At 51.2% G+C, this 12,222-nt stretch overlaps 1 protein-coding gene across 1 annotated transcript in view; it reads right to left on the bottom strand.

Annotated features, from left to right (window-relative positions):
• The window catches only part of LOC108936983 (zinc finger and BTB domain-containing protein 46-like), a 46,387-nt gene that overhangs the window by 30,912 nt on the left and 3,253 nt on the right, over window positions 1–12,222 (bottom strand). Inside the window, 1 exon segment of the mRNA XM_018756670.2 lies at window positions 166–1,143. Coding sequence (XP_018612186.2) covers window positions 166–1,108 — 943 coding nt within the window. The 5' untranslated portion in view covers window positions 1,109–1,143.

Genomic DNA, 12,222 nt, shown 5'->3' with positions numbered 1-12,222 from the left:
CTAGGGATGTTCGACTAGGGGATAGATACAGTCCCGAAAACCCATTCGGAGTCATCACAGGATGCTACATCAGCCCAACTGATCAAGACGAACACTGGGATGCGCTGACATGTATGGGATACAACCAAGGGACAGCTTGTAGGCTTCAAGAGTTTGGGTTCTTACCTGGAATTTCCTGATTGTTGTAGTTCCAGCCGGGAACCGGCAAGACGGTGGGCAGTGGTGAGCATGCTCGGCTGTCGTCCTCCGCCTGCGGGGTGATGTGCCGCACAGTGTCTTTGTTCTTGCGGTTCTTGCGCCGTCCGGAGCCCGAGGGCTGCCAGGCTTCTCCGTTTGCCTGTTCCGCCAGGGTGGTCTGGGCACCGGTCACCGGTCCGTCTTTAAAGTTCGAAGGGGAGACCTGCTCCTCCTTGATTTGGATGGGACGGAATTCGGCTGGCCACAAAGGCTGCGAGGTGACGTCCTCCTGGCTCTCGTGGCTCTTGGGCTCCTGGTCCTCTTTCCCATAGGTGCTGCTGCTTTCGTGGCAACTGGCGATGGCGGAGTCGCCCGAGGAGTTGGCCGGGCTGGTCCGGCGTGCCAGCCAAGGGGAAGAGCTGCGCCCCGACATCATGGAGGCCAACGCCTCTGCCCCCGCCCCAGCAGCCCCTCCCACCGCCGTTGCTCCCATTTCAAAGTCTGCCAGTTCGTCTGCCAGCTCGGAGCGGATGCTGATGTCGAGCGCGGCTTTGATGAAATTGTGGCAGGCTTGCACAATATCCGTCATCTGCAGGTAGCTGGCGGCTGACATCACCTCGATGACGTTCTTGCTGGTGAGGGCTAGGTGGGCGGAGTACATGAAGTCTAGGATGGTCTTGAAGCCCTGCGCGGTGACGATGTCCAAGTGCGTGATGGTGGCCTGCTGCTCTGTGCTCTTCTTCACCTGGCAGTAGAGTGTCTTGAAGTAGCGACTGCTGCCCAGCAGCACGTTCTTGTGCGCCTTGAAGATCTTGCCCTCCACAATGATGCAGACATCGCACAGGATGCCGTGTTGCCGTTGCTCGTTCAGCTCCCGCAGGAGCTGCCGGTAGTGGGACGTGATCTCCATATCTTCCTTCCTGTTATTCATTGGACAATCTGGTGGCTTCTTCTTCTGAAGATAGGCTACACAAACACAAACAGATCAATTTAAGTCGCACGTCCATCTTGGGGGTACGAGAACAATCCGCACCAGTTGGCCACGGTCTAAAGCTTTCAGCAATGGCCACCTTTCCTCAAAGTACACGTGTTCTTGACTGGATTGTAACGGAAAGGCTGTTTATGTTGAAAACAACGAAAGACCGTCTTTATCACAGATGTTATTCATCTCCTTCAGAAAACAGTTACAATTCAGTAACAATAAATTTGACTAAATTGGTTTATGTTGATTTGGACACAATTTTTCCCCTCCAGAGAATACTCAGCCTTTCTCTTGGTACGCTGCCATCACTGGCTTTTCTCGAAAACTAACTGCCTATTTGGGGACCCTGCTTCCACTTGATTGCTCCACTAACCGATGTACAATAATTAAATGTAACTGTTTAACGAAAAAAAAAAAAAATCTAGCAGTTTTGTTTAAGAGCTCAGGGTCTCTGCGGGCTGACATTATTTTGCATAAAATAAACCAAAAGGGTACGCGTATTGCTCAGTAGGTATATGAATCACATGGAATAAATAAACAATAAATTGACTGCACATTGTCGAGGAAGTGCTCAGAACAATAGCTGGTGAGAGCCTGCAGGTGACAGATGGATCGCCCGGTGGACGCGGAATCAACCGACAGACAAATGAGGGAGCTCGGTCGTGCCGACACAAAATGACATAACTTAGCAGAGATGGAATAAAAAACCGGAGCGATGCCAGCGCGGCCTCACCCGCTGCATTAGCGCGGATCCCCTCTCCGTTAGACTAAGTGATTAAGACGCGGAGTGTTACCAAACGGAGGTCTGATTTGTTTTCAAAGCGCGCAGGCTGTCAGGTTCCATCGCGCGTGATGGCGGGCGACAGCTCCCGTTCACGGCGCTGACAGCAGCATTTGCTCCGGGGCTGGCGCACTTCAGGTCATGTTTATAAAAGTTCCTCTGAACCTGATGGCTTGTAAGATCAAATAAATCCACAGCATCTCCCACGTCTACTTGGACAAACACACCTTTCTTGAAAGACAACGCGAGGCACAGAACTAGCATGACAAGTCATGAATTTAAAATGGTTCGGGTTAACCTCGGTTGTTCGACTGGAAGGGGTTTTTTTCAAAGCGTACAGTGATGCGGCACAGTGTATGAAAAGGTAAAAACAGTCTGACACTGTGCGCTGCTTTTCAGCTGCTCAGACCCTATCACAGGAGCCTTGGAAAAACACTTTCTCCTTTTCTTTCGCAGCAATTATTGCAAGCCGTAACCTTTCCACGCTGCAGACAACAAATCCTGTGTATTCCGGGTAACTAATTGTTCGGTTCCATTTCCGCCCTGAAAGGCAAGTTTTTTTCTCTTGCTCTGCGAATGATGATGTTGTATCTGCTGACCCTGAGTTTGACAACGGAAACCACTCAAAAGGCAAAGCGAAGTCAGGTCGAAGGCTAACCGGTGTTAATCCACTTGATCCAGCATCATAACACGTCCACGTCAAACAAAAAAGCGCCTGTGTCTTCGGTGCCTTTTCAGGCTGGATGGATGAGCAGCTGCAAGGAGCATCATCTTGCTTTGGCGCTGGGCATTCAGCGAGTGGACACGTTACATGACGCAACGAAATGAAACTATAGGAGGGAAAAACTATTTGTCTACGATTCAACGAAACATAAAGGATGACTTCGGACCACATCAGCAGAGCTAAAAAATTTAACAGCGCGCAAGAAAAAAAAATCTTTTAATGGACTGTGCTACCATACAACCTTGCTGAACCCTGCCCATCATTTTTGTCTAATTGGCTGTATTCGCTTTGGCCCTTTCCCCTGCCGTGACCTGGCTCTCCCACCATCCCCTTGGAGCACCGGGACCCCTCTGAGTCCTGTAAAAATGCCCAGATAACAGAAAGCTTGGCGAGCGTTGGCCATTTACAGTCATGACAGGGAGAGAAGCATCCCCGATAAAGTCCTCAATAACATCTTGACTTGCTCCGTTTCAGTGTGGCACAGACACGCGGTCCTAAAATCCCTGCTAAACTGGCACCGACATTTGATGTGCTCCATCTGAAGGCCTTTCTCAAAGAGAAGCGCAGCACCGTCTCTCTTTTAGGAGGACAGAGAATTGCTGGAGAAGAAGACAAGGCCGTCCGTGTTTCTGGTATGACCTTGCACCCTTCCCTTCTAAAGCGTTCGACAACTTCTTCAATGTAGTTTATTCTCACAATGCGCCGTGAAAGGGAAGTCATTCTGCTGAAGCGGGTGAGAGAAGCCTCCGTCACGCTGAGGGGCGCGCGGCCAGGCTGCCTGGCACACGGGGAGGGGGCCCCGGCGCAGCACGCCACCAAAGCTTAAACACTCTGTCACCCGCGCAATCCGCAATCCGAGGCGACTGGCACCCTCCGGCCGCACACCCAGAGCTCGGCTGCGAACCGAAGAGAACGCGGCCCTTCTGGCGCAGGCGAAAGCGTAAGCGGGTTTCGCCGTTTTCCATTGTTCGTCGGTGGGGGGGGTGGCATGACTTCCTGACCGAGGTGATCGGGGGTCAGTCAAAGGGAGCCTAATGAATCGATGGGGTTAGAATTACAAGCGGAAGAGAGTTTAAAAAAACCTTTTGCACTGCTCAGCCTGGCACGGAGGACAGGAAACCGGGGTTAATCCCAGGTAAGGATGCGCCGGTGGTGCTGGTGGCGTCGAGCCAGGAGAGGGTGGCAGCCACTCAAAAGTGGAAACAAAGAGGAAACCAAAACAGAAATAATTAAAAAGTCAACTGTGCTCCCGTTTCTGCCTCATCCCTGGGTAGGGGATGTTTTAATTCCGCTCCCGTTTCCGCCTCTTCCCTGGGCAGGGGACATTTTAAGCCACTTCTCCTTGGCTCGGGCCCAGGAGCGGGCGGACACTCGCACCGCGGCAAGCGAAAAGAGCCGATCAGGCAGGCTTACGCAGGCTTAACCTCGCGTACTCTCGGCAAGTCGCAAGCAACTCCCGCTCCGAAATGGGGATCCCGAGCCCTCGGGCAGCCCGGTGGACACGGGACTCGGCGAACGCTCCCTTCATTTCCACGCAAACTCTTTCCCCATTGCAGAGGAAGCCACTTACTTACTTATCAGAACAAAGCAATGTTATCGGAGTCATTCCGCTTAAACTCGCCCGGTGCAAAATTATTACCAAAGAAGAGAAAAAAGATGATGACATGCGGGAAACTAACACACCACCCGATAGGTCTTTTGTGGCCTCCGCAGACTTTAAGCTTCTGCGACGGATGGCACGTGCAAATTCGGTCGCTCGCATGTTGCATACGCTCACTCCTCGCAAGTGAACCCCATTAACAAAGAGCGGCTATAAAAGCTACAGTTATCCCCCGAAGGAGCCATTGTTTCGGAAAGGTGACTCTCTGACACGGCAGTCTGTTTAGTGAGACGTGTCACTGTCGAACAGTGACTCCGGTTTACAGGTCTTGTCCTGGAGAGGTTCTATTCCCAGCGCCTGCGCTCGCTGTCTCTCCAGCAGCGGCTCCCTCGGTGACGACCCGGAGCTTAGCCTAAATTGTCCCGCTATTAAAAGACGAGAAATGCAAATGACGAAACATCCTATAACGGCTGCAGGAAAATTAAGGGAATAAAGGAAAGAGGAGGACAACGGACAAAAGTAACATGGCAGCGACCGCTCTCTTGTAAAAGTGCTGTGAACAGTGCTGAGTGCAGCATGCACGCCGACGAGAAAAAAAGCATGAAACATCTCCCGGAAAGGTATATGAAGAACACGCACGGGTCGTGAACGCACAAAGATTAAAATCCCAACACGATTCTGCAAACAAGCCCTCGCCGCAAGCTGATACCGGAACACGCAGGTAACGTTCAGGGTTGCGGACACGGTGACAGGGTGCCGTTTGTTGCCGATCACTTCACAGCGACTTGTGGAAGACGGCTTGTTAGACGCTCAACGTGTCTCCGTCGGCCGTATCGCCGTTTTTTTTCTCCCTACCTGCCGTTGTATTCCTCACAGTATTTGCATAAAATCCTAATTTTCCCATTGTATGCCAAAATGAACACTTACTTCTCTTTCCCTCCCTCTTTACACTGTTGTTGATTAAATAATTAGCGGTGGTATGCGGAACGACACCGAAAGAATTTGGTGGATGTGACTGAACTGCTCAACATGAGGATCTCTGCTGGAATACTGATGCATGTGCACGTAGACTGGCTGCTTTTACTGCATTTTCTGGTACCTTGCGAAGTTGCCACAGCCGCCTGGCGATACGTGTACAGTATACGCAGGAATATGTAGACGTGCGGATGAGCCTTTCGAATCCCTTGACGTGATAATGGTTCACGACACTGCCCCGTGCGCTCAGTACAAGTCAGTGGCTCTCTGCCAAACGTGAGCGTGTGCGAAGGCGTGAGGCGGTGTGCGAGAACGCCACTTCTCCTATAAAGGTGGGGGCTGAAAGGCTCCGGCGGAGGAACTGAGAAATGTACGGCAGACATGTGAGTAGAAGTTGGACCGAGGGGAAAAGCGGCGCGGAAAAGTACCGCGGCACCCACGACCCTGGTGTCGACACGCGGAAGGGCAAGACTGAGCAGAAAGTACCGATCGGCCCGTCTCGAAATCCCAAGCTAAGCGTGTGATGTGACGAACGGCCCTGCCCATCGGTGGACTTCTCCTTTTCCTTGTCAGTAAAAAGTGAAACAATCAACCATTTATGACGAAGGGTCTCAAAAGAAAGGGGCTTTGGAAGACAGGCCTGGGAATTGGCGGAAGGCAGGCGTCACGGGGGAAACTGGGGTGCTGGAGGTAGGTCTCTGCCGACCGCTCAGATCTAGAACCGCGGCTCTGGCAGGGAAATCAGCTCGATATTTAAAGCAGGAGTCAAATTCCGACACCTCCTCCTCTGCTCCCACTTTTCCGAGTACACACAGTCATCATTTAAAGCTCCAAATGGCACCGAAACGACTCCCCGCGGCAAGCGCGCCACTCACAAATCAAATTTAACACCTTCCCGGCGCTTTCACCCCGGGAGGTGTCACAACAAAACAGCAATCTCTCAGGCAGAGACGACCTGTTCCTCTCCCAGCAGTGGGACCAGGAGCCGACTGGAATCGCAATCGCCTTATTCAAAGTTTGTCTTTTGTGCCTTCTATGTAAATGGGAGCTCAGGCCCGTTAAGGATCGGTATCGATCACGGGCAGAGAGGCGTGGGAAAGGTACGCGCCGAGGCCTCGGACCAGCCGACCGGCGAAGTCGCCAGGCCCGAGGGCTGCTTCCCCAGGCGCTGTAGTGTTACAGCGGCTGCTGCGGCGACTGTACATTGATGGACTTTTCACACCAAACACCCCGATATTAATTCCACAGCTGTGCACACGCTCGAATGGCATAAAAGGCAACAGGTATTGTCCGGCATGAGCTGCCATTCGAAAGCCGAACGTCGGAATCGTGAGCGCCCGCTGCTCTACATTTCGTGAGGTTCCACTCGTGCAGACCTCTAGAGTACAGCCGACACGCGACTGCCGAGACGTTCGCTGAGCCAACGAAATGGGTAAAGTCAATTAATCCACAGTTTACAATTTAAATGGGAAAAAATCACACACGCCTTCTTTCAAATATGAATGCGAAGTGCTCTTATCTTATTCACACAGAATAATCACTTCACTGTAAATATGCCCGTTACTATCAAACAGGCATCACCGATATTACCATATGTGACTTTGAGTCTTATTTCTTCCGCAAGTTCGGTGGCCTTACTAAATTATTCTCCTGCGTTATTACACTTATGAAAAATGCTGTGCGTTATTAAAAAGAAAAATGTACTTCTTTGCCATCAGAGCCTGTTATGAGAAAGAAGGAGATTCTATAGCCTCAGCGCAGTACTGTTTAGGGCTACGACCCAAGCACAGAATTGACTTATTTTTGACTACAGGCCTGATTCAATGTAACCTCAATGTGGTTTGTCCTCGATTTTCACTGACAAGTTTAACTATGTTCTCTTCACGTACACAAACGATTTTGTTCATTTTACCAAACAGTTGGCAGGTAAGTTAAAAGAAGGAAAAGCACACCGACTGCATTGTGTTCACAATATCAAGCCTTAGGTACCTGGGAGAAAAAAAAAGCACGGTTTTGTTTAGCGGTCGAGCGGTTGACTCGTATTCCTCCGTTGTATACGTTTTCAATCGCTCGCTGAGGCTCTCGGGCTGGCCTCCGCGGCCACGGGCCGAGCGAGATGTGATTGATTGACTCGGTGTGCCACACGGACAACTTAATCAGCTATGTACTTCTCTCTTCGCAGCCTCCTTTTGTTTTCCCAATCTCACCTTTTCTGCCGTTTGTTTACCGAGCACGCCCGGCGTCCATTGTCGCAGCGCATTTGTCATTTAAAGCAATTGTGAATGCATAAATGCAAATAGCTGATATTAAAGAGAGGAAAAAAAATTAAAAGCAGAACATGTGAATTACGATTAAAAGGGGAAAACAGCCTAATCATGATCTTGATCGCTGCCATGGACACCATCCACCTCCACAGTTTCGTTTGAAAAGTCACACATTCCCACATTACCGAGAGGCAGAGTCAAGTGTCCAAGAAACACGTCTACTGCTGAGCACTTCACGCGGGGGGACAGCTGGGAGTGCAGCCGGAGCACCACCCCTGCGACGGGAGGAGGCCCAGGTAGGAAGGAGCCTGAGTGAGAGACACGAGGCGCCACGGCGTACTACCGAAAGAGGTCCCGCGGAGACCCAAACGATCACACATCGTTTTGCTCACGAGCAAAATCTGGTACAACGCTTAGGATCTTATTTCTGCAATCCTGCAGTCATCTCTGAGAGACAGGGAGCAGCTAAATTTGTCCCCCCCCCGCAAAGGGGGAGGTCGCGGTACACGCCGAGGAGCTAGATTGGGTATTACGGCAAACGGTTTTGCAGCACACTGGGTGTTTCACGGTGCCCGTCCCAACTGCACCGGGGTAAAGGGCTGATGCCGAGGACGAGGATTTGAGGGAACGGGGGTGGGGGTGGGGTGGGGTGGGGTGGGGTGGGGGGATTGGTGCTCTTTTTTCATCGCGCTTAAAAATGAAAAGGGAGCAGGGAGGCCACAGGGGGCGCCTGTCCCACTTACAACGTCCCAGCCCCAGATGGAGGAGGTGCTCGGCTCCTTGCCGTCGCTGGTAGGGTGAGTGAACGGCCCATCAGATCGAGTGAGGATGATGTGATTTCTGGGCCGGCTTGGTGAGGGGGTCAAGTCACAGGATACCTGCGGTGCTCGTGGCCTCTTGCAGCGAATGGCCAGCAGCACCACAGCAGATGCCAGGTTTGAAACCTCGGTTCCAAAAGATGGGTCATCATACGCACCGAGCTTCAGAGCCCGGTACCGTGTCTGTTAGGGGTCGTCGGTACTCCGTGATGCGATGGGTCTCCAGATACGTGTTTTGCTATGTTATCCCCCTCTAACACTCAGAATTTGCCACTAAAACTCCTGGCCTCTGCCAAAATTATTTATTTGCACATATCAAGCTCTGGCACAAAACTACAATCATCACTGCAAGGGACCTCCCCAGTGGAAGAACAGAAAAATTGCCGTGCGCCCTACAGTGGGAATCTGGGTTCGAATCTCTGCCGTGCCACACTAGCCATCTGTGGTGAGGAGGCCGAAGGAACACAAATTGGCCCACGTTCCCTTGGGTGGGAGAGATGGCTAGGGTTCTCTCCCCCTCGCTGCTCGCAGGATCAACTACAGTCAGCCGGGCCCCTACGAGCCTGCGGGTGGGCGGGTGGGTGGTTGGGTGGGAGGGAGGGACCGGTGGAACAGCGCTCCCCTCCAAGTGCGTAGCGTTGTGTTTAGCCTGCAGCCCGCAGAGCGAAAGGAAGCGGGTGGCACACGGCATGTACGTTGGAGTGTGTCCGTGTGCACCCCTGGCCAGTCGGCGCGGGTGTCGTACTTTGAGAGGGACAAAACAACTGAGAAGCCAGCCATGACTACACTAAGCGAAACGGGACAAGATGCAAACATCTAACGGGTGTATTTATGCATAATAGGAACTAACACGTCACGAAACAATAACACACTGCTTCTGTAAGTCAGCACTGTCCATTCAAATAAAAGCTGCACCTTTCAAGCTGACCTTACCCTATTGACTCAAAATAACAGCACACGCACGCAAACCTTCATATTCCGCCGAACTGAGCGATCCGGTACTAGGAAACGGTTCTGAAACCCAACGCAATAACATGCGAAGGAATCACAGAGTCAGATAACTTATTCCGAACCCCCGTATCAAGGATTAAAACAAGGCCACTCTTGGTTTCACTGGACGAAACGCGTGAGTTACGGAAGTGGCATTTTAATTCCCCACCCCCACAAACCCTTCATAGAGGAGCTTCTTCACTACCCAAGCAAAACTGTTCAGAGCGATAAGGCACAGAAGAGAAAGGCTTTGCGGTGGACAGCTATTCCTGCTGTATCTCACCTGAGCTTTGATATGGAGATGATTTCTTTTCAACGTGACGGCCAGACTCTCTGTTTCAATTCCGCGTCTTCCATGTTGGAAGAATAAAATAATAAGCAGGACAGCATTCCATTTGGTGGCTCGGAAAGCTCTGTCTTCGGCTGAAGACACCGTGTCTTACTCTCTTTTTTGGATGGCGCGCAGAAAAATAATAAACATAAAAAAAAAAAAAAAAAAAAAAAAAAAAACATTGAAAACGGCCTGGCAGAATTTCTGGCCATACACAAACATAAATGAAAGCATCCACCATGTAGTTTATTAAAAGACGCAAAAACCAGAACTCTGTTTGGCAGGCAGCGCTGAATCTAACAGGAATCGACATCTTGAATGGGGTGGAGAAAAGGCATGCGTATTTTTTTCTTTTTTCTTTTTTTTTTTCTTAAAACACGGGTCCAAGTATTTTGCATTTATTGAATAATTTAACCAGTGGCAAAGAACGCTTTGGCCACACGCAGTAAGGAGGTGGTGGGGGAGCGTAGCTTCGCTCGACCAACGTTGGACCTGCGCTCGGTCAACGACGTTTCAATTGCGTTCATTTACACGTTCGGATGCTGCGAGACTCGTCCCTCGCCCACTTCCGCAGAGCGGGGAAAAGGCGTCCCCGTTCAAACACGGGGGGAGATCGCAAGGGCTGACATCCCATATCCAGTTTCAGGGCTTTCATTCAGCAGCCTCCTGCTCACTTCTACAGCCTCTAGACATAAATGAAATATTTACGCAGCACCTGACGGCGCAGGTACGCCGTCCGGCTCCAGTTTAACCGTCCATAGGGCAGGTGATCCAGGGAATGAATGCACGGAGGGGGCTGGGGATCACAGCTGTCTGATCCCCCTCCAGGGAACCACCTACACCTGTATCGAGCGCCGTTCACACACAAGAGGCAGCTGGCTCCCCTTTAATGAACATTCATTACCGGAGACAACGGAGCTGTCTACAGCGAACTGCTGAAACAAGACAAAACGAGAGAAAAAAAAAGCACCGCATGTACCATCAGAAATGCGAATGTGCTGTAAAGACAGTGCTTCGTATGAGACGGACATCTTTATAAATTGCCTCTTTGTAGCAGATTAGCCAAACAGGTGTCCGATTTAATTAATCTACTCTTGAGGGTTTATGTACCACTAAGAAGCCTTTGGGTAAAGTAATATTGAAAATACATTATTATAGCAGAACTCATGGGAAAAAAAAATGTATTGATGAAGGCAAAACTTAAACAGGGACTTTACACGTACAGTGAAAACATCTCTAAAAAAAAAATGGAAATGCTTCTGCCACACACACACACACACACACACACAGAGAGAGTCAAAAAACCATCCAAAGAGAAGAGACGCAGAATCTGCACACACCGGCACACAAACACAATAAAACCACACGACACACGAAAGAGGGCAACACACGAAGACTAAATATAAAAAGTGACACACGGAGAGACGCACATAAGCACACGCTCGCCACATGATGCGCACGAAGACAAAGAGTTTGTCACCGCACAGGCAACCGCTGTTGAAACGTGATTCAAAAAAATGCACATGCAAAACACACACACGCAAAGACACCGATGCGAACGCACACAGGAACATACACACACACACACAAAAGCTATTCTCAGTCGCTCTGATGCGGTCGAGGAGCTCAGGAAGCAGCGCTGGTCTCTGCTCCTATCGCTGAGCCCTCCAACCTGTTACCACACAGCACAGCCCGGGGAGTTCAGCCTTGAGCCATGAGCACATAAAGAACTCCACCCACAGACACGGAGAGCAGCGCTGTGTCGTGTCAGCCAGCACGCCCCCCCCCCCCCGCCCCCCAACGTCCTCCCCCAAGCCACCCACCCCCAAGCACCACCACCACCACCATCACCAACGCCACCTCTCTCTTTCTCCTCCGCCACCTCCTCCTCCCCCCGCCCCAAACCCCCGTTTCATGAGAATTTTCTGATTAACAACCACAACCACCCTCAGCAAACATCGCATAATGCGTTCACATCTAGCGCCGAGCACGACTCCAAGGCCACACGCAGCAGCATTCCCAGAAATCGCACACGTACGCACGCCCACGGCGCAAAGTCTTCCCCCGAACTCAACGTTCCGCTCCTTGTCGGGTATCTTGGCTCCGCGCGGCGTGTCCGAGGCACCCAGGGGGACGCAGGAACGAGCGCAAGGACTCGGAGCGCATCACCTGCTCAGTGCTGCTCGCGCGAACCAACAAGGGACACGGCAGCCGTCCGGTCCGGCCGCCTCAACACCTCCATCACAGCGCAGAGCGGAGCAGCAGAAAGAGGCTGCAAGTGAACTAATGTACCAACCCTGAACTTCCTAGGGGGTCACTGTCTGCCAACCCTGGAGATAAGAAATATGTGTATTGTACACACACACACACACGCACACACACACACACACCATTTCTTCTGCAAAACATCCAACACCAAAAGCCCAGCCCCCCCCTACCCCCACAAGGGGCATCTGCTCACAAACTTATTTGGCTGTCCTGCTCTGTCATGGTGCCATTTTGCCCTTAACTCAAACAAGTCAGCAAAACAAGAGAAAAAAGAAGATTAGGAACTAAATCCCAGCATCAGCTGCATTAAGT

Source organism: Scleropages formosus, chromosome 2 (genome assembly GCF_900964775.1).
Source record: "Scleropages formosus chromosome 2, fSclFor1.1, whole genome shotgun sequence".
NCBI classification, from domain to species: Eukaryota; Metazoa; Chordata; class Actinopteri; order Osteoglossiformes; family Osteoglossidae; genus Scleropages; species Scleropages formosus.
Note: the sequence above shows the minus strand (reverse complement) of the source record. Positions and strands in the feature narration are given on the sequence as shown.